Consider the following 24,980-nt stretch of genomic DNA (forward strand, 5'->3'; position numbering starts at 1 on the left):
GAGGCGCCAGATTTTGAAGCATGTGTTTGTGTGTGCATGCATGCACATTGGCTGTCTCTGAGACAGCCAACACAAATGAAAATACAGGTAACCCTCGTATAACATGGTAGTTAGGATCCTATAAAATTTCATGTAATGTGAAACGGTGCTATACAGGACTAAGAACCAGTGTATGTTCAAAAAGCTAACAAAAATACATCACTTTTATAGCTATCGGAAACTTAATTTTTATTAAAAATGGTAATAACTGAACAAACATCTTACAAACTGTGATATACATGTCAGAAAATGTACGTTCATTTAATTTTCTTCCTCTTCATCACTGTTAAGCACAATCAAACGAAAATTTTTTCTTTGTTGCAGAATATCTTCACCTTCTGAACTTTCTTCTGCGGCATCTAGATTTCGCGTATCTTCCAATCTCTTTAAAAAATCAGTAATTTGGGTTTGTTTGCTTTTGCTTGATATATCTTTGTATTTTTCATGGTATGGAGCTAAGAATTTTTGAAGCTCCCTTTTGAACTTTGTGTTCCTTTCAGCAGAAGGAGTTGCATTCAAAAAATAAGATTATATTGCTCAGCTAAGTTTATGTCTTCCTGTATGCTTTTTAGCGTAAAATTAGAATTTTCATCCACACTCTCATCCTCTGACTTGATTTGGTTTACCTTCGACACCAATTTTACCAAATCCGTGTTAAGTACCGTGTTGTGTGAGGATTGCTGCAATTTATCAATCGTGTTAGAGTGAAACTGTGTTGTAGAAGTACCGTGTTATACGGGGGTTTCCTGTACATGCTTAAAAAAAATTTTTTTTTTTTTTTTTTACTTCAGTGGCTACTATGACACAATAACAAAAGAGCAGTGTGGCATTATGAAGAATGTTACTGCTATGGATAAAGGGATGGTTGATTGGCAGAAGACTAAGGGTGGTTGATTATAAATGAGCACTGCTCCTCATACACTAATGTTATTAGTGAAGTCCCTCGGGGTTCAGTGCTGAGCACTTTACAGTTCTCAATATTTTACTAATGATATTGAAGACAGATCAAGCTTATTGACTAAGTTTGCAGACAATGTAAAGGTCTGAGGGTGGTTAATGACAGGATTCAAGGCATATACCGCAACAAAAACTATAAAAATTGGAAAGAAGTGGATTGGATTAAAGAGTGGCAATGGAGATTTAACAATACACACTGAGTGATCACTGAATTATGACCACCTACCCAACACTTCGTAGGTCCTCCTTTTGCTCTCAGTAAGCAGCTATCCAACATGGCATTGATTCAACAAGATGTCGGAAGCATTCAGGAGGTATGGTCAACCAAGCTGTGTGTAATGCGGTCATCAATGCATGTATGGAGGTGATTGGTGTATCCAGATGCCTAATATGCCTTTTCATAGTGTCCTACAAGTGCTGATATGGGATTGATATCAGGGGAAGTTCGGAGTAAAATCGATATGCTGGAAGTCAGAACTGTATTCCTCGAACTATTCCTGCACAACAAGTGCCTGCTGGCTTGGTGCATTGTCATCTTGGAAGACACCATCGCCATTCGGGAAAAGGTATAACATAGCACGGGTGTACACAGTCAGCAAGCAGTTGACAATAGTGGAGACCACTAATATGTTCCCACATGCACCAGGGGTCCAAGTTCCTGCCAGTGAAACATGCCCCACACCATACAACCACCTCCACCAGCCTGCACTTTTGATACCATGCACAATGGATCAAAGCCTCATGCTGTTGACATCAAATCTGTACACAACCATCCACGGTTTGGAGTAAATAATGTGACTCATTCGACCAGCACACCTTCCAGTCTTCTAACGTCCAACTTGCATGCTCTTTGCACCAGGCGAGTCTTTTACACCAGTGAACCTTGGTTAGGAGAGGATGCCCTAGGAGTCGTCTGCTTGTATAGCCCATACGTGAGAGCATGCGACGCATGGTCATGCCAGATATTGTTCTGGGTTGGCCCATGTTGTATAGAGTAGTCAACTCTTCAACAGTGCCTGTTTGCCTGTATGATTCATCAGACCCGGCACTCACCTCTAACATCAACCTTTCGCTGACCTTTGCAGTTTTGCCGTTGTTTGACCATTTTGACACCAGTCCTGGTACGTTTTAATTATGGTGGCTCTCGAACACCCCACCAGTTTAGCCATTTGGGAAATCCAGGCACCAGCTTGTCAAGCACCCACAATCTGTCTTTTATCAAAGTCTGATAAATACTTCCTTTACCCATCACGCTCGGAATTTTATTACCTACTGAACCACTGACACCTTGTCTATGCTACGTAGGTCCACTAACTGCACATTCTCGTATCTCACGTGGTTAACGTGTCGCATTCAGTTTTCATAGAGGTGGTCATAATTCATTGATCACTCAGTGTAAATGCAAGGCACTGCATATGGGTGGTTGGTTCTACACTCAAGTTGGTAGAGAACAGGTTTTGGAACTCCTAGGTTAGTAGTATGCTAATTATTGCAAATACAAATAAGTGATTATTTTCTATTCGAATTTTAAGGAATTTTAGGCAGGGACAAGTGAGCTGGCCAAAAGATATCTAACTGCAGATTACAAAGTGGTTAAGGAAGAAAGCAATATGACACAATATAGTAGTCAGATGATTCTCAGGATTTAAATTTAATCAAGTTATCCTCTAATTCTTGTTCATTTACTTTTATTCGCTTAGATAAAGTAAAAATTTGTCATATTCCTAGGAAAGGCAAGATTATTTGTGTTACGCTCTCTCAACATGTCCGTTTAATATTATATGCCTTAATGGTCTTTCCACAAGGGTACACTTATTTTAAGTTCTTCTGGAAAAGCACAGAAATGTTAAAATAGAAGCTAAACTTTTATTATTTAACAAACCAAAAAAAAAAAAAAAAAAAAAAAAAAATTTTTTATGGCTATATAGGAAGGTGTGACAGAATTCAGTTGAGTATCATGTTATAATGTTTTTTTCCCATAAACTTCCGAATAGCTCCCTTTATCTTCAATGCATGAAAGAAACCTTCATTACACAATTTTGCAACTTTAGGGCATAATACACCATCATTGGTAAATTCTTCGGTTATCAGTTTCTGAATGGTTACCAAATAGGGCCACTACTTTGGTATAATGCCAAACAATGGAATTTGTTAACAATGGAATTTTTGTTAACAGGAGAGACTGCTTCTACAGGGATGGGATACACTTAAATTGAAAGGGTGCAAGAATGTTTGCTGATGCTATCGAGGCAGTGTTAGGTGGGTAGGAAAACTGCTAGATTGGGGGGGATACAAGGACTAATAGATTAACAGTAGACAATGGCAGAGGTGAAAGTGATTCTTGCACTGCTTCTATTGGAATAAGCAGCAGCCTGGAAAATAAGATGCAGGATATTTCAGAGACTGCTGGGAATCATTGGGGTACAAGTAAACACATGGGTTGTGTTAGGGTAGCTAAGAAAAAGAGCTTGTTATCTGGTTTGGTTTTTTAGGAGCATTAGCAACTAAGGCCATATTGCTCCGGGAATATGCGGTGGTCATTCCCTGACCTTTTCGCATCCTCCGTATTTGGTGGTGACGGGCTCGAACCCCGGTCTAATCAAGAAGCGTGTGCTACGCACTGCTGCTCCTTCCCACCTGGCTACGGAGGCACCTTAAGAAAATGAGCAGGTGCATGTATACTTGCGTGGAAGTATACATGCAAGTGGAAGTATAAACTCCTACCAATGCTAGGAGTTTAGCAAATAAATTTGATGAATTTGAGGTATTGCTCAAAACATCAAAGGCAGATATTGTTGGGATATCAGAGACATGGTGTCACACAGATATAAGGAATGCAGAACTGGAATTTGGGGAGTACAATGTCTACAGAAAGGACAGACAGGATAGGAAGGGAGGAGGGGTTATGCTATTAGTTAAGAAATACATAAAATCCAAGGAAGTGAAGCCAGTCGACATCGCTGGACAGTGCAGTGTCAAGTCAGTTTGGTGTGACATAAGCATTGGGAGATCAAAATTGAGAGTAGGAGTGTGCTATAGGAATAATGACTCTGATGAGTATAATAAGAAGCTGTACAGGGAAATAGAGTGGGCCAGTAAATCAGAGAGTCTTATAATGGGGGATTTTAATTTCCCAGATATTGACTGGAATTTGGGGGCCGGTCACTCACACACTAGCAAGGCTTTTGTGGATTTATTGGATGATTGTTTTCTACATCAGCATGTTCGGGAGGCAACTAGAAGGAGTAATACTCTTGATGTGATTATCAGTAGTGATTCTTCATGCATTAAGAATCTGCAGGTAAATGAACCACTAGGTGGCAGTGATCACAGTGTACTGAAGTGGGATTTACTCAAAGAGGTAACTACCATTAGAGGTAAAGGGAAGGGTTATTGCTTTCGTAAAGGCGACTACGATGGACTGAGACAGTATTCAAATTCTATACAGTGGGACCAACTGATGATGTTACCAACAGCAAATTCAAAATGGGAAGCATTCAAAGAACTTATCTTGGAAGCTACTAGGCTTTACATACCAACTAAGAAATATTCTTCAAGGTTTAGGCCTAAATGGATGTCAGACGAACTAATGAGACATATGGCAGAGAAGAAAAATGCATGGGATACATACAAATTAACACGTGACACAGAAGCCTATGATAGATACAAGTTGATCTGTAACCAAGTTACAAAGGAGGTTAGGCAGGCGAAGGCAGATTATGAGAAATCTTTGGCAAGGGATGCAAAGAAAAACAGCAAAGAGTTCTTTACTTGTGTAAACTCTAGAAGGAAGCGGATGAATCAGATTGGTCCACTTGATATCGATGGGTCAACTGTTGATCATCCTGCTCAGGTAGCTAACAAACTAAATGAATATTTTGCATCGACATTCACACATGAGGAGTTATTCAGCAAGGGGAATGCCAGAGGTGTATTCAACTCTGGCAGTAAGCTAGAGAATCTTGTAATAACTGAGAGTAAAGTGGAGGAGAAATTGTTGAAGATAAACACAAGAAAGGCACCTGGGGTGGATGGGATCTATCCAGTTATATTAAAGGAGGCAGCAAATGAAGTAAGCAAACCCTTAGCCCTAATTATGAGAGCTTCCTTGGACTCAGGGAAGATGTGCAAATGTGACCCCAATTCACAAAGGAGGATCAATCAAAGGCTGACACAAGTAATTATAGACCTGTGAGTTTAACTTCTGTTCCCGGAAAATTAATGGAGGCACTGGTTAAAGAAGCACTGCAGGATCATCTAGACAAGACTTCAGTTATAGCTCGGACACAGCATGGTTTTGTTAAGCGGAAGTCTTGCCTGACGAATTTGATTGGATACTATGATGCAGTCACAAGAGAGCTGGATGCAGGGAATAACTTTGATATTATATATTTGGATCTTAGAAAGGCTTTTGATACTGTTGTACATGGAAGACTGCTGCACAAATTGGAGTAGTGTGGCATTGGAGGCAAACTGCTGCTATGGATAAAGGGGCGGTTGAGGGGGAGAAGACAGAGAGTGGTAATCAATGGACACTGCTCATCGTATTAGTGGAGTCCCTCAGGGTTCAGTATTGGGTCCATTATTGTTTTCTATATTTATAAATAATATTGATGATGGTATATCAAGCTTAATGTCCAAGTTTGCAGATGATACGAAGGTTGGCAGGGTTGTCAAGGACACTACTGACACTATGCTGCTACAACAGGATCTGGAAAGGTTGAGCAGATGGGCTGAGAGGTGGCAAATGAAGTTTAACCTTGACAAATGTAAAGTACTACATATGGGAAACAGCAACCCCAGAGCAACTTATCAACTCTGTGGTACTACACTGACAGTGGTAGAGAATGAAAGGGACCTGGGGGTGGTTGTGCAGGCAGATATAAAGTTCTCTTAGCAGTGCAGACAGGCTGCAAGAGTAGCTCATGGTGTATTGTCAATGATATATAGAAATTTTTCTAGCAGGGATAAGGAGGTGATTATTCCCTTGTATAAGGCAATGGTCAGGCCACTCCTAGAGTACTGTATACAGGTCTGGAGACCTCATTTCAAGAAGGATGTAGAGCTGCTGGAACGAGTACAGAGAAGGGCAACAAGATTAGTGAATGGAACAAAGGGGTGCTCTTACGAAGAAAGGCTTAAGTTTTGCAAATTACAGTGTCTGAAGACTAGGCACCAGCGAGGTGATCTGATAGAGGTGTATAAAGCCTTGAATGGTTTGAGCATACTCAATGCTGATGGGATTCTTCCTCTTGCTCAGAATAATCACCTGAGAGGGCATAAATTCAAATTGAGGAAAGACAGATGAAGGATAGATGTGCGGAAATTTGCCTTTAGCCAGCAGATGGTTGGTTGGTGGAACAGACTTTCATCCCTTGTCGTGGAAGTTGATAGCCTAAATAAGTTTAAAGCTCAGCTGGACAGGTATTTCGAACGAACAGAGGGGTGAAGTGGAAGTGGTTATTTATTTATTTTTTTTTTTTTTTTGGCTGATGCTACATAAACTTGCTTTCTTGCATCAAATGCCTCTACTAATGCTAATTGGGCATTATGGCCCAATTTCATTGTTTGGTAAGTTTTCATTTAGGAATTTCCCAATTTCAAGGACTAATGTGTAGGAGCACCATCCAGCATGAAAAAAAGAAGTCAATTTTGGGATAAAAAAAATCTTGTAACACCTATAAATAGATATCTGCTATAACATTTATATTAAAATAATAATAATAATAAGCAGAAAAACATAATAAAAAAAGTTACAAAATCCAACAATCACCTCAGAGAAACTTCAGCATGAAACAACATTTGGACAGTTTAATTCCTTTTAAATTTAGATATAGAATTCTTAGTGACCCAATAACACAACTATGTTGGTTAATACATCTAGAATGTGTGTGTGGACTTATTCAGCTCACTCCTGAAAGGCCATACATAATCTGCGAACTAACTACTGAAAGGGTTAAATTATCTCTTTAGACACTGTATGTGGTCTTTCATTTTTTTTTTTTTTTTTTTAATGAAAACCCCAAACATGAGAGGTATTAGAACTTATAGTACTTAGCACCGTGCTTGGGTTGGAGGTTGAGAAGACGAGAGAAGATACTTGTCGACATTAGACTTGAACTTCTGTAGACTGTAATTTTCAGGAAAGACATATGAAGGAAGGTTGTTCCAAAAAACGGCACATGAATGAATAAAAGAGGAAGATGAAAAGTTGGTTCTGTGAGTTTGAAGTTGGACAGTAAATGGATCTTGGCTGGTGGCGGCACGTGTTTGGACTGTTTTGAGTGAGAGAGAGAGAGAGAGCAGGAATTATAGAAGCCAATTCAGAAGAACAGTGCCCATGGAAGTATCTGTAGAAAAGGCATGCAGCAGAAACAGTATATTCTATGAGACAGCAAGTGGAGAGACTCTGTTAGAGATGAATCATTAATTAACCCAACTGTCCTCTTCTGAATGGAATCTAGAAGCCTGAGAGATGTTTTGGGGACACTGTCCCATATGTCGGAACAATATTACATGGCAAGGCAGATTTGAAATTTATACAGAATGAACAGCTGTTCGGAAGAAAAGTAACACCGAGAGCAAAAGAGATAACCAAGTTTTTCAGATGCAGAGGAAGCAATATTTGTGATGTGCTTGTGCCAAGAGAGATTAGAAGTCAGGGTAATCCCCAAAAGAGATATATCATTTTGCCTAGAAATTGGAGTGTCATCAAAGATAAGCATAAAAGCAGAACAATCCTTTTTGCGAGATATAAGACAAGACTGAGTTTTAGAAGGATTGAAATCAACTAAGTTGTCTTTGCCCCACTGGAGAATTACCTGGAGATTGGCATTTAAGGAATTGGTAACGGATATTTGAGAAGTTGACACTGATTGATCAGCGCAAGGTTTCTCAAAATGGAAAGTAGAATGCAATGTGCTATCATCGGCAAAACTGTGGATAGGATTTCCAGTCAATGGAAGAAAGCCATTAATATACAAAAGGAAAAGAGTGGGGGAAACAACTGAACCCTTGGGTGACACCAAGGTTCAGTTCACCAGCATTAGTGGAGTAGTTCCTCCATGTGGTGTGGGTGCCACACCTCAACCCCTGCTTATGTTGTTTCACAACTGGGTGGTCACCCACAGTGTGCTTGTGCATGGGGGTTATACCCAGGATTACTAACAGTCCCACCATCCTGAAGAAGCAAGCAGAGGATCTGGTTACCACAGACCATCTGGACTTCACCGAAATTGGGTCCACTTGACTTGAGTATCACCCAAATATCAGTTCCATCAGCGTTTTAGACTCCCAGGTAGCAAGTACAGCTTGTCTGGCATATCTGATTTGTGTGTGTGTGTGTGTGTGTGTGTGTGTGTGTGTGTGTGTGTGTGTGTGTGTGTGTGTGTGTGTGTGTGTTAATGGCGCATTAGCTGCTATGGCTATAGTGTGCCTATTCGTAGGAATATTAAAAAATAATTAATAATGAAGCCAGTTTAAATTAGTTTCAGTTCTGAAACCTAGTCATAGAAGATGATACACTCCAATTTGTTTTAAAAAGCAGAAAGGTTCGTTAACATATGCATCCTCTCCAATGATATGATGTAATGTCAATGGTTCTCGACGATTAGCCAGATTTTGAAGTATTGCAGCTTGATGTTGTTGATACTGTGGAGAGTCAATCAGAATGTGTTTGACTGTTAGATGTCCTAAGCAGTGTGGACACTGAGGAGGATCATCGCCCATTAGTAGATGGAGGTGAGTCAGATGGGTGTGTCCTATTCTCATTCGTGTGAGTACCACTTCTTCCCGCCGCAATGTCTGATTGCTCGAGTGCCAAAACTTTGGGTCTTGTTTCAGCTGGAAAAGTTTGTTATTCGTTTGGTTATGCCATAATTCTGTCCACTGTGCATGGCATGCTGCTTGAATTAAGATATTATAATCGGGCGATGGAATAGGGACAGAGGTTAGGTCTAAACTTGGACTTTTGGCAGATATATCAGCCACTCATTCCCTTTTACGCCTGAATGTGCTGGAATCCAGCAAAACTTCACTAGTTGTTGACAATGATAAATCTGCAATAACAAACTCCTGATTTTCATTAAAATATGGTGATTCTTTTGAAATGTATTCTGCATTGCTCTAATTGAGCTGAGAGAGTCTGTGTAAACTATATATTTTGCAGATGGATGTAGAGTCAAATTTTCTAGAGCTAACTGTATTGCCTACAGTTCTGCTGAAAAGTTGCTATGCTCAGGTGGAAGAGAAGCTGATATGATAGTAGAGGGAAACACTGTTGCCACTCCAACAGTTGAAAGAGATTTGGAACCATCCGTATATATCGGCAAGAAGTCAGCACAGGTTTGAATATGGCTAGCATAGAGCTCTTGCACAGTCACTGCCGGTAGACAATTCTTTCCCCATTGAAGAAAATAGGTATCACAGGTCAGTTGAGGAAAGGTGGTCCATGGTGGATGAGAGTAATTCTTTATCTGTTGCCTATTGTGGAGAGAAACATTCCAATTCTGTGATATTTCAAGGAGCCGTAGGCCAGCTGGTCGTATTTTACTTGGTTTATTTCTGTAGAGATTGAATAGTGGTTGAATAAAAAGGTATGGCTGAATAGGATGTCAAGAGCAAGTCTGTATTTTGGCTGCATATTTAAGTAATAACATTTTTTTACGAAGATGCAAAGGGGGCTCATGAGCTTCAATGTATAGACTCTGAATTGGAGATGTCTTGTATGCACCAATTGCAATCTGCAGTGCATTATGTTGAATAGGATCCAGCCAGCACAGCATACTCCTTCGGGCAGAATCATAAACTGGAGCACGATAATCTAAACGGGATCTAATCAGTGCTCTATATAAGAGTAGCAAAGTTGTACGATCTGCTCCCCAAGAGAGGGCAGATAAAGCTCTTAGCATGTTGATCTTTTTAAGAAAGGCGGTACGTATTAATTTAACATGCTCAAAGAAGTTGAGCTTACTGTCCAGGATTAGTCTGAAGAATTTCATATTGCTGGCAATCGGAATGGTGGAATTTGAAATCCGAAGTTCAGGATCTGTATGCAATTTGCATTGACAGCAAAAGTGGATCGCAACTGTTTTCTGTTGGAAAAGACGATATCCATTGAGCTCAGCCCACTTTTGAACTTTATTGAGGGACATCTGCAATTGCCTTTCGATAGATCTCATGTTCTGAGAATGGCAAGAAATAGCGAGATCATCATCATAAAGGTAAGCCTCTACAGTATTTGGGAGTACTTTTGTAATGGAATCAATTCTAAGGGCAAACAGGGTTGCACTCAAAACTGATCCTTGCGGTACTCCTTCCTGCGAGAATGTAGCAGAAAGGGAATTTTGATATCTCACCTGGAAAGATCGGCTCTTGAGGAAGTTCCTAATAAATATGGGCAGGTTGCCTCGTAGACCAAGATTATATAGGTCACTGAGAATGCCATACCACCAGGTAGTATCAAATGCTTTCTCTATATCAATGGAGACCATGACAAGGTGTTCGTTTTTCACAAAGGCATTGTGAATTTCAGATTCTGCCTTGATCACCAGATCTAAGGATGACCTGGTTTTTTTTCAAAAGCCATGTTGACAATTACTCAGTAGATGTTGAATTTCAATGATCCAGGTGAGTCGACTGTGGATCATTTTTTCAAGAATTTTACCAAGGCAACTTGACAGAGATATTGGTCTGTAACTATTGGGACTGGAGGGATCTTTTCCAGGTTTCAAAAATGCCAAAACTGTAGCATGGTGCCAAGAGGTTGAATAAATATTTTCCAGGAAGATCCAGTTAAAAAAAGATTAGAAGCAGTTGTAAGTTTTTGTCATCGAAATGCTGCAGCATGACATAATATATGCCATCTGGCCCAGAGGCACTGTTTCGTGTTGTTCTGATGGCCTGTAAAAGTTCACAATATTGCAGAAGCTGATTATATGGAAGTAATAGTGAGGTTCGAAAGTTGATAGGTCTCTGTTGATAGGCTGCCTTAATTTTCTGGAATTTTGGAGTGTAGTTTGATGCAGCCGATATTTGAGCAAAGGTTTTGCCCAAGGCATTGGCTATATCTAGAGGAGCAGAGAGTTCTTGCCCATTGCAGGAGAAAATTGGGGAAGGAACAGTTGGAAACTTCCCAGAAAGCTGCCTAAGTTTTTTTCCATATTAGTCTGGAGTAAGTGTTTCTATTGATAGTTGATGCAAACCTAGTCCAAGACTCTTTCTTGGCCTGCTTTTGAATGTAACGCGCCTTTGAAAAGCTTCTTGTAGCTAAGTAGTTGAAATGCCGTTGGGACGGGGGATTTGATAATGGAGTTGAGTGCTTAGTTGCAACTAAAAGATGGGATGTAATATAATCAGTAACTTCATCTATGGGCTGTAGTTGAATAGTTTTTTGTCAAGAGTGATTGCTGACTGAAATTTGGCCCAATTGGCTTTAGAGAATTTCCATTTCCTGCAGGGCTGTTGTAATGGTGGTTGTGTAGTCAACAGATTACAAACAATTGGAAAATGATCACTGCCCATGGGATTACCTAGAGCGGACCATTGCATAGCTGAAAACAGTATCGGGGTGCAAATCGATATGTCAATGGCAGAAGTCTGTCCATTAGGTAACTGCATATGGGTGTGCGAGCCACTGTTAAGGAGAATGAGGTTTTGTTTTCCCAGTAAAGTTTCAATCAGTCGGCCGCGTCTGTCTAATTTAGATGATCCCCATAAAGGGTGGTGGCCATTGAAATCCCCTAGCAGGCAGATAGGGGAGGGTAGCTGTAATAAAAGTTCTTTAAGATCATTATAAGAGTAAGTATGATTTGGTGGGAGATAAACTGAGACTAGAGTTAAAGCAGTCTGAGTAATCAGACGCACAGCTACAGCTTTGATTTGGGTTTGGAGAGTGATTTGCCTGGCTGGAATCCTTGTAGTATTTAAAATAGCTACACCACCATGAGCAGAATCGGATGTATTCCGATCTCGTCTACAGACAGAGTAGTTTTTTATGGAAATGGAAGTTTGAGCAGTTAAATAGGTTTCTTGCAGGCAGAAACCGACTGGAGAGTAGCGGTTAATTAAGTAACGGATGTTGTCAATGTTGCCACAAAAGCCTCTGCATTTCGATTGCAAGATGTTAGGCATTACTTGAATTTAGAAGAAGAAGCTGTACCTGATGTGGCTATCTTATGGCATTCTGGCTTTGGTTTGTCTCTTTTTGGAAAGGAAGGCGATCGGTGTCCATCTCTTCTTCTACAAATATTTCCAGAATTGGATTTTCCTATTTGGATGGGTACTCTGCCTCCATCGATGTGACCCGAATAATCTTTTTTGAAGTCGAACTATCATTATTTGTAGTAGTGGCATTCACTGGCAGAGATTGAGATTTTGCTGGTATTGTGAGAGGCGTATTATTTGCTTGGTCTGAGTGCTTAACGGCACTGGGCTGTTGCTGAGAGAGGACAGCCGGAGCCCAGTCAGAGATGGAAGTGTTTGAAGGAATGGTAACATCAGTTTGTGTGGCACTGGTTTGATATTTTTTTGCAATATTGGCATAGGTACAGTTAGGTATACTGAGTGCAATTAATTTTCTTGCCTCTTGATAACTAACTCTGTTTTCAACTTTATATTTCACAATTTTTTTCTCTGTTTTCCACCTCTCACACGTCTTAGAGTAGGCAGGATGGTTGCCTTTGCAGTTGGGACATATCATTTCTTTCGCCAAACAATCACTTTGAATGTGATCAAAGGATCCACAGTTGGGACAAACTGGGTTTCCTCTGCATGTCGTTTGAGAGGGGCCATACTTTTGACATTTATAACATCTCAATGGATTTGGAATGAAAGGACGAGTGCAGCAAAGTAGATATCCAGCTTTTACTGATGAGGGTAGGCTTGGACTGTTAAAGGTAAGAATGATATTTCTGGTAGGTGTGAGAATATTGTCTTTTTTTTATCATAATTCTTTTTACAGCAATTACATTTTGTTCCTGAAGCTCTTCTTTAATTTCTCCCTCAGTCACATTCATCAGGTCCCAACTAGATATTACACCCTTTGATGTATTTAGGGTTGCACGTGGAGTTACTTTCACTGGAATTGGAATACCAGCGAAAGCTGTCTTTTATAGTAATTTCTCAGAGTGCCTGCTATTTAGAGTTTCAATAAGTAAGTCCCCTGATTGCAGTCTCTTAACCGTCTTGGGAGACCCTGCAATACTTTCCAGGTGTTTCTGAATTAAAAAGGGGGATAGCTTACTGAGAGGCTGTTCAGATAGCGAGTGCATTATCAAGAATGCAGGTAAGTCTGTCGCCGAGGGATTGGTTTTCAACCTCTTTGCTTGGACGAATCATGGTTATTTTCTGTGTTTGGCCGACAGCTTGACGGCTCTAAAGTTGGAAACATATTTTGTTCCATGTTGGCTCCTCTTAGTCCCTGGCAGATGAATTTTTCTGCCAAGGTTACCGGCCCTGCCACGGGGAGGCAGGAGCAGTGCCTGGTGTGACCAAGCAAAATTAGTAGGAGTTAAGTCTATTAAATATGAAAAAAGAAAGGTTGCTTTCCTTTCTTGCTCTCGATCAGTACTTTTGAAAAAAGAGCTGCTATTAAATAAAAGGATTTATTAAGAAGAAGAACGTAAAAGAGAACTAGAATTCACCTTTTGAGAATCGCAGTGAAAGTACAGACTGATAGAATGTGTGACAACCTCAAGGACCAAAGAGATTAGAGAGATTTCTAGAAAAATTAGTAAAGCTCACCCCCCCCCCAAAAGGCTTAATCACTTGAAAGATAGCGTTATGAAGGTGAGAGAGTCAGAATGTTTAGGACTTTGTCTGTATGACTGCCACACTGGAATGTTTGTAAATCTCAATATACAATTTTATCTTGGGCTTACTCAAGAAGAATTTCAGCTAAGCGTCATTCCCAGTTAAAATAGTCTGTTAAAATTTATCAAACATTACTTTTTTAACAATGGGCTTAGGTAATCCCCAAAAATTTAACAAAATGTAGTAGCCCCTTGTTAAATAGATTAAATAAATTAATTTATTTAATGTTAAATTGGTTATTTAACGTTAAATGGGTTAAATAAATTAATTTATTTAACCCATTCTTAATTTATTAGTAAATATTGTGTGTTTAAAATACAGCAATAGATATAAACTATATATGATTGATAGCTGGGCTGCTGATGAGGCTACAAGAGACGGTCGTGTTCAAAGCCGCTAAGTGGATTTTTCTTATTTATTGATTTGAAATTATTGTTTTTCTAAAACTTTTGATTTAAATTTAGTAGTATAACATTATTTTGTGATTTTCTGATTAATTTGGTGTATTTATTCTTTACTCGGCCTCGTAATTGCATAAAAGTATCGGTAAGGGTTTCCACGTGTTTCAACTCCGCTACCGTTCGTAATTTTCCCGCCTTTGTGATACGATAGTTATATACCGTACTAGATAGCGTTAGTTGAACTTCGTTAGCAGTTAAATTGTACGTTTAAATAAATACATACAACGACTTAGATTACAAACGTAATATAATTAATTGTATTTAACATAATTAATAACATAACATAATTAATAACATAACATAATTAATTATAATTAATTAATAAATTAATAGAATCATGACTCAGACCAGAGCAGCAAAGCAAAAGGCTCAAGCTAATGGAAGTGCTGTGGCTCAGAGCAGAACTGAGGGGGACAGTTGTCCTCTGACTCACAGCCTTATAAAATGCACTGTTTGCTTGATGTTTGCAGAGCAATCGGGTACGGGACATGATACGGCCAAGGGGGATGTCTTTGTGTGTGCGCGCGCGATGCAAGGAGTGTATCGATATCAGGCAACAACTCGGCGTACTTGTGGGCCTATATGAGAGCTTGAAGGACAGGGTGGATGCCCTCGAAGAAACTAAATTGAGGGGCCCATCAAGCTCTCAGCTGCCCACATCAACGCCAGAGCTTGCACTTGGGCGTCGCGTGACACAGAGGCAACCCCCAAGGCAGAATGCGCTGGTCCCAAAGGAGCTAGTAGTTGTTGGTGACTATTGTCAGGGAAACGGGGAACATGCTTTGTAAAAAAGATAGGTGGAACAGGACCAGGATATGTCTGCCAGGGGCAAAGGTTGATGATGTTGTAGAGCGAATATCATCTTTTAAGGGCACAAAAGGTGATATAGTTGTACACATTGGCACTAATAATATTAAGAGTAGGAGACCGGCAGAATTACTTAACAAGTACAGGTCACTGTTGAACAAAAGCCGAGAATTAGGGTTGAATTTGAAAGTGTCTGCAATTCTGCCCAGACACGATAGGAGGGAGTATATGATGAGAGCCTTGTCGATCAATTCGGCCCTGGAAAGATTGTGCAAGGCTCAAGGGGTACAATTTTTTTCAGCCTGGACTGTACTTGTTAACAGGAGAGATTGCTTCTACAGGGATGGGATACACTTAAATAGAAAGGGTGCAAGAATATTTGCTGATGCTATCGAGGCAGTGTTAGGTGGGTCGGAAAACTGCTAGCTTGGGGGAAGACAAAGACCAATAGATTGACAGTAGCCACTGGCAGAGGTGAAAGAGATTCTTGCACTGCTTCTATTAGAATGAGCAGAAGCCTGAAAAACAAGATGCATGGTATTTCAGAGACTGCTGGGAGCCATTGTGGTACAAGTAAACACATGGGTTGTGTTAGGGTAGCTAAGAATAGAAACAGGTGCAGGTATACTTGCATGTACACCAATGCTATGAGTTTAGTAAATAAATTTGATGAATTTGAGGTATTGCTCAAAACATCAAAGGCAGATATTGTTGGGATATCAGAGACGTGGTGCCACACAGATATAAGGGATGCAGAACTGCAATTTGGGGAGTACAACGTCTACAGAAAGGATAGACAGGATAGGAAGGGGGGAGGGGTTATGCTATTAGTTAAGAAACATATAAAAACCAAGGAAGTGAAGCCAGTCGACATCGCTGGACAGTGCAGTGTTGAGTCAGTTTGGTGTGACATAAGCATTGGGAGATCAAAATTGAGAGTAGGAGTGTGCTATAGGCCTAATGACTCTGATGAGTATAATAAGGAACTGTACAGGGAAATAGAGTGGGCCAGTAAATCAGAGAGTCTTATAATGGGAGATTTTAATTTCCCAGATATTGACTGGAATTTGGGGGCTGGTTACTCACACACACAGTAGCAGGGCTTTTGTGGATTTATTGGATGATTGTTTTCTACATCAGCATGTTCGGGAGGCAACTTACTCTTGATTTGATTATCAGCAGTGATTCTTCATGCATTAAGAATCTGCAGATAAATGAACCACTAGGTGGCAGTGATCACAGTGTGCTGAAGTGGGATTTACTCAAAGAGGTAACTACCATTAGAGGTAAAGGGAAGGGTTATTGCTTCCGTAAAGGCGACTACGATGGACTGAGACAGTATTTAAATTCTATACAGTGGGACCAACTGATGATGTTACCAACAGCAAATTCAAAATGGGAAGCATTCAAAGAACTTATCTTGGAAGCTACTAGGCTTTACATACCAACTAAGAAATATTGTTCAAGGTTTAGGCCAAAATGGATGTCAGATGAACTAATGAGGCATATGGCAGAGAAGAAAAATGCATGGGATCCTTACAAATTAACACATGACACAGAAGCCTATGATAGATACAAGTTGATATGCAACCAAGTTACAAAGGAGGTTAGGCAGGCGAAGGCAGATTACGAGAAATCCTTGGCAAGGGATGCAAAGAAAAACAGCAAAGAGTTCTTTACTTATGTAAACTCTAGAAGGAAGGGGATGAATCAGATTGGTCCACTTGATATTGATGGGTCAACTGTTGATGATCCTGCTCAGGTAGCTAACAAACTAAATGAATATTTTCCATCGACATTCACACATGAGGAGTTATTCAGCAAGGGGAATGCCAGAGGTGTATTCAACTCTAGCAGTAAGCTACAGAATCTTGAAATAACTGGGAGTAAAGTGGAGGAGAAACTGTTGAAGATAAACACAAGAAAGGCACCTGGGGTGGATGGGATCTATCCAGTTATATTAAAGGAGGCAGCAAAGGAAGTAAGCAAACCCTTAGCCATAATTATGAGAGCTTCCTTGGACTCAGGGGAGGTACCCGTAGACTGGAAATGTGCAAATGTGACCCCAATTCACAAAGGAGGATCAAAGGCTACCACAAGTAATTATAGACCTGTGAGCTTAACTTCTGTTCCAGGAAAATTAATGGAGGCACTGGTTAAAGAAGCACTGCAGGATCATTTAGACAAGACTTCAGTTATAGCTCAGACACAGCATGGTTTTGTTAAGGGCAAGTCTTGCCTGACCAACTTGATTGGATACTATGATGCAGTCACAAAAGAACTGGATGCAGGGAATAACTTTGATATTATATACTTGGATCTTAGAAAGGCTTTTGATACTGTTGCACATGGAAGACTGCTACACAAATTGGAGCAGTGTGACATTGGAGGCAAATTGCTGCTATGGATAAAGGGGTGGTTGAGGGGGAGAAGACAGAGAGTGGTAATCAATGGACACTGCTCATCGTGGACTAATGTTATTAGTGGAGTCCCTCAGGGCTCAGTGTTGGGTTCATTATTGTTTTCTGTATTTATAAATGATATTGATGATGGTATATCAAGCTTAATGTCCAAGTTTGCAGACGATACAAAGGTTGGCAGGGTTGTCAAGGACACTACAGACACTATGCTGCTGTAACAGGATCTGGAAAGGTTGAGCAGATGGGCTGAGAGGTGGCAAATGAAGTTTAACATTGACAAATGTAAAGTACTACACATGGGAAACAGCAACCCCAGAGCAACGTATCAACTCTGTGGTTGATACGTTGCTCAACTCTCCACTGACAGTGGTAGAGAATGAAAGGGACTTGGGGGTGGTTGTGCAGGCAGATATGAAGTTCTCTGAGCAGTGCAGACGGGCAGCAAGAGTAGCTCATGGAGTACTGTCAATGATATACAGGAATTTTTCCAGCAGGGATAAGGAGGTGATTATTCCATTGTATAAGGCAATGGTCAGGCCACACCTAGAGTACTGTATACAGGTCTGGAGGCCTCATTTCAAGGATGTAGAGCTGCTGGAACAAGTACAGAGAAGGGCAACAAGATTAGTGAATGGAACAAAGGGGTGCTCTTACGAAGAAAGGCTTAAGTTTTGCAAATTACAGTGTCTGGAGACTAGGCACCAGCGAGGTGATCTGATAGAGGTGTATAAAGCCTTGAATGGTTTAAGCATGCTCAATGCTGATGGGATTCTTCCTCTAGCTTAGAATAATCACCTGAGAGGGCATAAATTCAAATTGAGGAAAGACAGATATAGGATAGACGTGCGGAAATTTGCCTTTAGCCAGCGGGTGGTTGGTTGGTTGGTGGAACAGACTTCCATCCCTTGTGGTGGAGGTTGATAGCCTAAATAAATTTAAGGCTCAGCTGGAAAGGTATTTTGAACGAACAGAGGGGTGAAGTGGAAGTGGGGTTTTTTTTTTTTTTGGCTGATGCTGCATAAGCTTGCTTTCTTGCATCAAATGCCTCTACTAATGCTAATGCTAATGCTAAACAAAGATCATGTTAAAAAAAAAAAAAAAAAACTCTAGCTATTTATTCACCAGCATGACAAAAGAAAAGAAGTAAAGCCATAAAAACCTACCTCATCAAAGCCAGTTAACCTGTTTTCATCTGCTATAAACTGATTACAGTCTTCAATATTGGCAGATTCTTTACTCACATTTCCTCCATTAGCAGTGCTATGCTCAGTATTAGTCTCCTGAGTATTCTGAGCAAATACATCACTGGTATTTTCTTGGGTTATTATTGGCTTCTCACTTAAGGAACCAAGAGTACCATGCTGCTCGTCTTTGAGGCCTGGAACACTAATCACAACCTTTGTTCCATCATTAATTGGTGTTCCATCTAAAGCATGTCCCGTAACCAAGCTGTTTATTGATGAGTACACATTGACTGAAGTTAGAGAAGGGGAATCTGACACGGCACTATCACTCACTTGGTCACAGTTTGTAGTTACAATATTAGTTATACAGCTTTCCTCACTTTGTGCTTGTATCATTTCATCATTTAAATGAGACATATCTGAATTACCATCTTTTGTATTTGGTGGGTCAACATTTTCTAGAGAAATATCCTTGACAGATTCAGAATGAGCAGATCCAAATATATGTACTTTTCGCACCTGAATGTTTGGAATGGTACCATTATTATGTGTCCTAAAAATATCACATGTTTCAGTTTTATCCAGGACCTGCATAGAAGCAGCACTAAATGAGTTTGATGAAGTATGACTTTTATCAGCAGGCATAGTACTATCATTAGAACTAGAACTACAATTTGGAAGTTCGAACAGCACTCGTGAAGTGTTTAAGTCATGACGAACCTCAGGATTTGTCAAACTATGATTAAGTAACTGTGTCTCTTGCCGCACCTCTAATGCAGTATCATCTAATTCTGTTTGAAGATTAGACAAATCCAGGCTATCAACATCATGTACTGCTTCATTTAGTATCTGATCGGAAAGATTCAAAGTGTCTTCCATGCCACTCACTTCACAATTTTCATTTGAAATCACTACCCGTCTTCTTTTTGAACGTACAGAGTTCACCAAGTCATCTGGGCACACAACTTCAACTGTTCTCCTCATATTTTTATTTCTGTGAACTTCAAGTGGATCAGTAGTCAACCATTTGTAATGAAATAAGAGACCATCTTTTAGTTGGGAAGATTTAACTTCATAAAGCCCTGGACAAACAGATAATGCTTGAGCTATATGTTCATTCTTTATCTAAATAAATAAAATAAATTTTAAATCACCAAAAATTTAAATAAAGAACAAGCAAGAGTACCACATTAATTATATTTACTTACTTACACACACACGTGCATGCATGTGTGTAAAACTGGTTGCACACATACTGACTACTGTTTTAGGCATATTATGTAGAACAATCATCAAATTTTTCAGTAACCATGGTTAAGTAATCTAATTCTTTCTTTAAAATATTTGTAATAATTTCAAATGGAAATAAGAATAAAACTAATTATAAGGAGAAGTCACTTCTCCATATAATTATTTTATTAGTTTTAATGCTACTTTTTTTCCCTTTTGGAATATTTGATATATTTTGAAACTACAACTGAGGACAGCATCTTAAAATAAGATAACTATGTCATTTCATATTAGTTTAAAGAGGTGAGAAAAATTTCTAGCAGAGTACCATAGCATTTCACATAGATTTAATATCTATGTGATATTTGTAATATTTAGGATAACCTCTAAATCCAAACCACACACCTAATGCGGTTTGGATTTAGAGGTTTAGAGGTTATCCTAAACAATAGTAGTGGGCATGCATACCCCTAGGGATAAGTGAAATACTTTCAAGTACAAGTATTAAAACAGATATTTTATCTTCTCACTACTCTCATGTGCTTCTTATATTTTCATATATATATACATAGAAACAAATACTTATTGCAAGAACAAACATTTATAAAATATTATAAATATTTTAAGAACATATGAGTCTTCAAAAATATATTTCAAAAAGACTATGAACATATAAAAAAAAAATTAATTACTGCTGAGTAAAATAATCAATATCTGATGACTACAACACAGGAATTTCCTTTTCAAGAGTCTGCCTCATAAAACAGCATACACAAAGTAGTGCCTCCTACAATATAGATGAGGTCCCTCCAAACAGACTTCTTGCTTTGTATATGAAACCCAAGATGTGAGGTCTAGCTATAGTTATAGAAAGACATTATGCTTCACACTTTTCTTACAAAACTGTTTTTGCAAAAAACTTGCACTGACTTCTTCCATGTAATAAGATAACGTACATAGTTTATGTGAATTATAAGTTGATACATTCATAGTTGAGAAGATAAAGCAGATATAATTATAGCTGGTCAGAAGATGTGTTCAATATGCCTCATACTTATTATTGAAAAGGACAAATCTAATGAAACCCACAGTTCCAATGACAAAAATTGTGTAACATATGAAAAAAATAATCACTTCACTTGGAAGTTCTCCAATGAAAATAGACAAAGTTGAGCACAGTTAGTGCTAAAAATATAAAACTAGAGTATCATTAATGGTTAATGAAAATGAATTTAAAAAAAAAAAAAGTGTCCATGTGTGCCAAACAGTCAGATTATTTAGTTTGTTCCTAAGAATTCATCTTGCACAAACTGCAAAATAATTTGGTAGATAGTGTACATTTACCAAAAGATATTAATTATAATAATACAGACCAGCCAACAATCACACAGTGAGATTTCAATCTGGCACTCATTATAAAAATTACATATTTAAACTTCATCAAATTACGAACTGCACATTCAATTAATGGTCGATTTCTTTCTCTTGTGACCAGGCAGAATATGTTCATAAAATAACAGCCATCACCCAGTGTTTGAAAAAAAATTATCATTTTTAACCTGATATCAGTCATGTAGGGTTGATTTGACCCCAACAACATTTGTGCTTCATCTACTCTGTCCATACAGCTGAAACTTCTGACAGCTGTTTTTGAAAATGGTTTTGTTGAATTCTCTGAATAAAATTACAGAAATATCTGTTAATTATCACACAATTAGGAAAAATGCATGGTTAAGTTAAACCTAATTATATGCACATATTGAGTTATTGACAGCATGGTCTCTTTACTGCTATGCAATTTCCTCCAATCAATAATGCACTCTGGCTTTATGACACTGATGCATAGTCTAGAATCAAACAGTTGCCAGGTGCACTCCATGTTTCATGCAACAAATACCTCTGTTACCGACACACTCTAGTTTTAACGTGTATCTTGAAGGGCACGGTTTTTAAATTCACTAAATGACAGGTCTAAAGGAAGTTTTAATTTTCAAAAATTAATTAAAAATAAATATTTTTGAGTGGATTTTTCACATCTGTGCTGGGAAAAGATTGAAAATAGAGGTGGCATTAAAAAAATGAACAATTTTGAATTATTGTTTGATTTTTCAAATTTTCCCACAACCTATGAATAACAAAAACATGCTGGGTGACAATGCGATATAAGATTCACCTAAAATGTTTCGCTTAATGGCTGCCAATTGTACGATACACATTTTGCTACACTCACAAGTACCCAACAGTAATCAGCAGGCGTATCTGAACTCCACTTGTCTTAGTAACTTTGTTTTGTTATAGAGATGCTCTCAATGTTCAATTTCTGATTTTGCCAAGACTGGATTGGAAGAGGTTCAAATGAAAGTGCAAAAAAAAAAAAATTTTGAGACAATATTATTATAGTCCAGTATTTATACTGGACTATAATAATATTGTCCAATTCATAACTGGACTATATTATTATAGTCCTGTTATGAATCAATGCAGCATAGTTTGGTGATCGACAGCTACCTAAGAAACCACAGGTAACCGTGTTCAAATTCATTTAAGGTTCTATTGAAAACATATCAGTTCATCAACTGATTAATCTGAAGACCAGCAAAAATATCTTTTATTTTTGCTGTGATATGAGGGAATTAATGTGACCAGATGGTTCAACAACAGTCTAAAGTAAAATCCATATCCATTTCTATGTTTTCAAAGTCAGCTTCTTTCACTTTAACTTCTACAAATAAAATAATGGTTATACTAATAGGCATATGAAATGCCTATTAGTATAACATCCAGTTGATTCTCTGAAGGATACTACTTCCTGTTCCATCATCTTATTTCATTCTAATTCAGTTCAGAATATGGGCAAACCCATTTTCTCCTAATAATGATGTTATTATTATTAGAAAAAAACAAATTAAGTTAATGAATGGGTCCACTAAAGCTATTTTTGACTTAACTTTATTAGTAAAGGGGAAAAAAATTTGATATTCCATGTTTGTTAACTGAACAGTTGTAAACACTTGAGGAAAGGAGGAAAATTCACGGTGGTGGTGGTGTTGACCTTAAGAAGGTCAAGCTTCCATTGCAATCTGTGGTCAATGCACATTTTAACTTCTATGATGAGTGATGATAGGTTTCTCCCATTGGTAAACAAAAATTTATCATCATCTGCTTGTGTGTACAGTAGTGCAGAAATTTTGGCTAAGCAGGAATCATGTTTCTTTAATGTTTTATGTAAAAATGCGATATGACTATTCTATTAGATTACAGGCATCAGGTTCAAACACAGCCTTGCTCCATACAGTTATAAATGTAGTTAAAATGAACAAAAACTACAATTCTTCTAATACTACTGTTCTCATCTCCTTTCATGTTAATGATACAACAAATAATTAACTGAAGTTCAGTTTATCTGTAGACAGTTATTATTAACACTAACTCAATTTCTAATTTAAGTCAATTTGTTAATTATGTCTTTCTGATATTTTTAAAGAAGCATCCATTGTTTCTTATGACTGTACATCTTTGAGTTATCTTGCTATATCAAAAGCTTTGGTAAAAACTTTTCAGAACCACAAAACTATTAAGACTACAGATAATAGAGGCTTATATTTGGTGGTGTCACACATGCATGTGCGTGCACGTGAAATGTAACTTTATCCTAATTTATTTACATGATGTAGTTAAAATATATAAATGATGCTATGAAAGGGCATTTGGATGAATAAAACCAATGATGTTAACTGTTTTTGAAATACCATACAGAAAGTTGTTTTCAGTTTCTACTGTGTTACAGGTTTGACTGTAATGTATAGGAAACTGTAATTCTGATACAAAAAAAAAAGTTCCCCCATGAAAACTTGACTTCCGAAATAAATAATACACTAATATGTAGTATACACTAAATTGTGAATCTGGTTCTCAATAACCACCAGTGCTAAATGTTTGCATAATTTTCATTTAATATTTTATGCATAAACATCAGATAAAAGGAAAAGTCAATGCATTAAAAGTGAAAACAAAAGTGTTACGAGGTGTGACTATTAAATAATGAGACTGTTGAAATAAAATAAATATAATGAAATATTTTGTAGCTTATAAATTATCCTCTTCAAAATAATTGCCTTGGGCCTGCGTACACCTTTCCATACATTTCTTCCAAGCAACATAGAAATATTTCCAGAAGTCATCGTCTCTAAGCTCTTTTAACACTTTTATCATTTTTTTTTTTTGAAGTGAAAAATCTATGGCGGCACCTACTACATTTCCAGACTGAAGTAAAACCAATTGGTAACCAAATTTTCTTATGGAAATGATGCAAATAACGTCACTTCCTACTATATGGCTGTTAGATTTTAAATTACACAAATGACATCACTTCCCAAATGGCGCTAACGCAGTCACTAATGTTGATTCGGTATAGTAAGTAGCAGGTGTGACAATAAAGCATTGGATTGTTCATACTAAGAGACAGAAATGACGTCACTTCCTAAGTGATGCTAACTCAGTCACTAATGTAAGAAGCGTGTAGTAATATCATGCAAGATTAAAAGCTTCAAAGCCACAGAAGAAGCCATCTCGTGTCAACAAAAGAACACAAGTTCAAAATCAGAGAAAAAAAAAAAAAAAGCTGAATCTAATGAAATCTGCTTCACAAGATTTTGATCAACATCAATCTTTGAAGTAGCGTAATTAAGTAGCGGGCATAAGCATAAAGCGTTACATCCTTCATAACTTCGGTGGCTGTTAGATTAAACTGTTTAAAAATTTAAACAGTTTTGATTCAAGAACACAACAATAAGACAATCACTTCTCGCAGTAGTTTTTGGTTATGTCATACTATTCTACAATTGGATTTCGCTAATTATTAAATTGTAAAAATATCAAACCTAATTTCAGTTAAGAACCTATAAGAGTATTTCAAAGATGGCTAAAACTCTAGCTGAGTGGAATCAAGAGAAGTATGCAAGAATAAAAGCTTCAAAGCCGCCAAAGAAGCCTCCCATTCGACAAAAGAAAGAGTTCAAAAACATAGAGAACGATAAAACATGCAGAGTTTAATAAAATCTGCTTCTCATGAT

The 24,980-nt window shown here is 38.2% G+C and overlaps 1 protein-coding gene across 1 annotated transcript in view; it reads right to left on the reverse strand.

Moving 5' to 3' along the window:
* The window catches only part of LOC150084683 (uncharacterized), a 169,296-nt gene that overhangs the window by 21,929 nt on the left and 122,387 nt on the right, over positions 1-24,980 (reverse strand). Inside the window, exon 5 of the mRNA XM_090376321.1 lies at positions 18,658-19,803. Within this exon, the coding sequence (XP_090232447.1) occupies positions 18,658-19,803 (1,146 nt within the window). The remainder of the gene's footprint in view (positions 1-18,657; positions 19,804-24,980) is intronic.

The sequence above is a fragment of the Mastigoproctus giganteus genome, chromosome 6, assembly GCF_048544385.1.
Source record: "Mastigoproctus giganteus isolate SK-2022 chromosome 6, ASM4854438v1, whole genome shotgun sequence".
NCBI lineage: Eukaryota > Metazoa > Arthropoda > Arachnida > Uropygi > Thelyphonidae > Mastigoproctus > Mastigoproctus giganteus.